The 5,000-nt window shown below is 38.3% G+C and overlaps 1 protein-coding gene across 4 annotated transcripts in view; it reads right to left on the reverse strand.

Moving 5' to 3' along the window:
- The window catches only part of LOC144957245 (uncharacterized), a 40,498-nt gene that overhangs the window by 16,696 nt on the left and 18,802 nt on the right, over window positions 1–5,000 (reverse strand). For all 4 annotated transcript variants that reach the window (XM_078888323.1, XM_078888325.1, XM_078888324.1 and 1 more), the window contains exons 7-9: window positions 4,234–4,312; window positions 3,230–3,310; window positions 1,035–1,189 (exon numbers count right to left, since the gene is read on the reverse strand). In XM_078888323.1, the coding sequence (XP_078744449.1) occupies window positions 1,035–1,189; window positions 3,230–3,310; window positions 4,234–4,312 (315 nt within the window). The remainder of the gene's footprint in view (window positions 1–1,034; window positions 1,190–3,229; window positions 3,311–4,233; window positions 4,313–5,000) is intronic.

Genomic DNA, 5,000 nt, shown 5'->3' on the forward strand with positions numbered 1-5,000 from the left:
ATCTGCATACTATCTATAGATCGCTCCCATGAACCAGTAGATTTTTCATCAATCAAAACATGGAATTTGCGACACACCTTCACATGTGCTCGGACAAACATAGTTGGTTGTTTATAAACAATAAAGTGAATGAATTCCATCTCTCTCTGATCATTATTATTGTCTTCATACCGCCAAATGGGTGAATAGTTATCACACGATTTTTTTCGATCATATTATAAACGTTTAAGTATACATGTAGTTTTCTATGCTGGTTCTATTCATCAAGCGGTAGAACAGTAGGTATTATAGACACATGCTATTGATAGTAAAACATGTGTAGATTGCTATGTTTACCTATCACTGCTATTGTTTACATTATGACGATTGTCCGAGAGGCGTGGTTATCTAAGTGTCTATACGGTAGATGGTACATCGAGGTAATACAAATATCAGACTTGCCTGGTACTACGAAAAATTAGTAGAAATCCGAATTGTTGGCTCCAGCTACAGAACTGCATAGTTCTTTTTGACTCACTAAATTTTGTTGAGAAGGAAAGTTTAGTTCCTTAGATCCTATCTTACTCTGGACTTTAGACCATTTTTAGACCATGCTGAGGGCAAATTGTTGATTTCTAAAGTTATTTAAAGTGATTGTTTTCATTTTTTTTTCCTTTGGAAAATACGAATTTTTGAAATTTCAAGTAAGCAGCTCTGGAAAAAGTAACATTTGAATGTAAAGTTAAGAAAATTAGACTTAGATATTGGGATGATGATGATGATGTGGATGATGATGATGATGATGATGATGATGATGATGATGATGATGATGATGGTGATGATGATGATGATGATGATGATGATGATGATGATGACGACGATGACGACTACGATGATGATGATGATGATGATGATGATGATGATGATGATGATGATGATGATGATGATGATGACGACGACGACGACTACGATGATTATGATGATGATGATGATGATGATGATGATGATGATGATGATGATGATGATGATGATAAGAAAGAGTCTAACTAACTAACCCTGTAAACAGCATGGCATGGTCGTTGTCTGGTAGATCCGTTGAATTTCCCAGCCAGTCCCTGAATGAGTTCAGTTGTTTGATAACGTTGATGGTGAATCCACCACCCTTCACTGGTTCTTTGTTGTCTTCTGAATAGGCGGACGTTGATGGACTCTAGATTGTCAGAGAGATCAGTTTGTTTAATGTTAGGTTCATCGTCATTATCATTACTATCCTTCTGCGTCAAACTTTTATGACCTACTTGAAGAGCTCGACAACTAGACCAGCAGGCACTCTATTACATGGGCTGGATTCTATGGCCATTGACGATGTTGTGACTCAAGCCAGGAACAGACGTGCTTGGTCCCAATATGTGAATTCCCTGTGACTGTGACACTTTTATGCTGATGTAGCATAGCACCTTATAGGTGCCGTATTGATGTACAATGCAACTCATACATACATTATCCTAATCAAAAATTCATAGTTGTCAAGTTGAAAAAAAGTGAAAAAGGTCACAGGAAATAGCAATTGCAAATCAAATATTTGCCCTCAGCATAATCAAAATATGCTCCAAAGTCCTAAATAGATTTTCTAAGCAACCAAACTCTCCCTTCCAACAAGATTTATTGAATCAAAAACGTCTATGCAGTTCTCTCTCTGGAGCCTGGGTGGGGATCCTGACCTCCCATAGTGGGCAGGGAGGTACATGCTGTGTCTTCTATCCCCCCATACCCGTTTCCAATTGTTTCCTGTCGTTGTCTTGGAATGAGATTACTTAGTTTTTTCCTGAACCTTGCGGAGTTCCTTGGCTGGGAGGGAAACAGTCGAATGTATAGTTATAGTTTTGGGAGATGATTTTTTTCTTCCTTGTAAATCATCTCTCTGTTATGCATTGTATTATGTTTAGTTTACATATTATATTATATGATTTGTAAACATTTGAGTGTATTCCTTTTAGTTGGGACCTGTGCTTGTGTCTGGATGAGACTTTTAAGTGATCTCAAACTAAGTACTTTGACGGTGTGCTCTTGGAATCTACATCTGTTCCCTGTTTGAACCAATTCCCCTTTGTCTCACCTTTTCTTTTGTGCTTTAATTGTAATGCTAGAACTTTTTACTATCCCATTTTCTTCCTTTTTACTGGCGCTGATATGACCTTAATGTGTTGCAAGCGCCGTAAAACCTTTTAAAACAAAAAAAAAAAAAACATCTCTCTGGAGCCAAAAGATCGTAATTCTACGAGTTTTTCGTAGCGCTAGGCAGGTATTCCTAATCGTCAAGATTGACAATGCAATATCTCCATAAACAAAAAGCTTTAACATTTGTTTAGCGCAATATCCACTAAAAGTGTTTAACCCTCTCCTTACCACCTAGTGGAAAATCGTCACATTTGTTTACGATGCAACCGTTATTTTTCTCATCCAGATTTCATTTCTTTTTGCTAAAGCTATAAAAACTTGACATTCTGTAATGGAGCTTATATTTTCGGACAATATTTTGTATAGAATGTGCGTGTTGCTTTTATCTTTGAGTAAGATATGTCTGTTTTTGTGTTGGGTGGGTGTGAAGTTTTGGGGAAAATTCTGAAAATGTCTGGTAAGGAGAGGATTAAAGCGCTTTACAAGGAGTCCCTTAGTAGGACGAAGCATGATGCCTGTTAGGCGATATTAAAATTTTCTCGACAGAGACAACGTTATAGCCAGTTAGTTACTTATTTTACACCTGGAGTACGATGAGATAATGAGATGTGAATAGAGAGCATTTTTGAAGGACTTAACTGTGCGCCGCTCAGAGCGGGGTCTCGAACCATGGACCTTACACGAGTGTCTTACGACTAGACCACAAAGCCCATCATTGTGTTAAAATTGTGATAAATGCGAACAAAAACTGTAGGGCTGACCGTAGCCATCCTTGTCATATAGCCTGACACTGAAATCCAAAAGGACTGGCGGTTTGACGTCATTATTTGGTTTTTGCACCGCCTAGTGAGTTGTCGTTAGTAGAGCTCATGGAAACAAGTTAATTCATTGGTTGAACTATTGAATACAACTCACGATTTGTTTTCTTTTGTGGCCAAAGACTGGCATTTTGACGTCACTTTTTGGTCAGTGTCAGGCTATAAGTTAACGATGGCTACGGGCTGGCCGATTTGGCTGCTCGGCGTGTTCTAAAGGTGGCTGTGGGTGTTAAAACATAATGAATGGTACTCACTGTAGAGATGTGTGGAGGAAGCATTCGAATGTTTAGAACCACGTTGTTCTCGAGGCTCAGTGTGTGGATTCGTAGTGACATCTATGGGAAAAGGTTTTCATAGAGGTCAACGGCTATAAAAATTTGTTCATCATCATCATCATCATCATCATCATCATCATCATCATCATCATCATCATCATCATCATCATCATCATCATCATCATCATCATCACTATCACTATCACCATCACCATCACTATCACCATCATCATTACCATCATCATCATGTCATCTTGTCAGAGCACAGCACAGTCAGTGACACTTGGTACAGACATTCAAACATAAAATACAAGATGCACACCTAGATTTAGTTCCTATAGGGAATGAGATTAGCGGAAGAGTAGCGTCCCTTGATTGGACGTCACCCATAGACTGTGACGTCACCGGCGGAAAAGTTATTAGAGAGAGAACGTCATGTTGGTTGTGCGCATGCGTCTCTCGTAGGACAAGAGACGCATGCACACAACCAACATGACGTTCTCTCTCTAATAACTTTTCCGCCAGTGACGTCACAGACTATGGGTGACATCCAATCAAGGGACGCTACTCTTCCGCTAATCTCATTCCCTATAGTTAACGCTGCTATTCCGCTCAATAATACACAGTGTAATTCAATACTTGAGCTTCAGCATTTATTTAGATCAATATCCACGAAACGTGCTCATGTTAATTTGTGTAATGTTGTGCTGACGAAGGGTTTGTACCCGAAACGTTCATTGTCTGTTTTGTTCCCATACGAAGCCTCTTCATTTTCACTCTTTCGTTAGTATTTTCAGTGTGCTAAAAACCAAGATTCCAATTTCTTGATCATTCTAACTTTAATTTGACTTTTAAAGCATCTAGTTGATTCCGATATTATACCGTTTTGAGACGAAATTTCACCTTTTCTTTTTTTTTTTGTTTAGCATTGCAAAATGACGCTCATTGAACATCTCATTGTGGTACAAATCTATGGTACTTACCGAGGTGAAAACATTTGTCATGTAGGTCGTAATGGCGCCGGCTGTCTGGCTGACGTCATTGATATTTTGGAGGAGCCACCTGGAGATGTTTTCAAAAACGCAAAACAAATAAGTAAAAGCAATTTTATATAGCTCAGTATCTACTAAACATGCTCAATGCGCTTTACAGGGGGTTCCAAGTTAACAGCAACACTTAAACTGTAGGATGAGACATTAAGCCTGTTAGGCGCTATATTTTTTTCGGACAGAGATAACGCTGCTAAAGGCCAGGTAGTCATTTTACACATGAGTACGGTGAGAATATGTGAGTATAAAGTATTTTCCAAAGACTATATTATGCGCGCTCAGAACGTGACTCAGATGATGATGAGGATGATGATGGTAATAGTGATGATGATGATGGTAATAGTGATGATGATGATGATGATGATGATGATGATGATGATGATGATGATGATGATGATGATGATGATGGTAATAGTGATGATGATGATGATGATGATGATGATGGTAATAGTGATGATGATGATGATGATGATGATGATGATGATGATGATGATGATGATGATGATAATAATAGTGATGATGATGATGATGGTAATTGTGATGACGATGATGATGATGGTAATAATGATGATGGTGATGATAATAGTGATGATGATGATGATGATGATGATGATGGTAATAGCGATGAAGATGATGATGATGACGATGATGATGATGATGATCTTGACGATGATGATAGTAACAACGGCGTCGATAAAATA

This window comes from Berghia stephanieae, chromosome 11 (assembly GCF_034508935.2).
Source record: "Berghia stephanieae isolate SIO BIC M18660-M18661 chromosome 11, UCSD_Bste_1.3, whole genome shotgun sequence".
NCBI lineage: Eukaryota > Metazoa > Mollusca > Gastropoda > Nudibranchia > Aeolidiidae > Berghia > Berghia stephanieae.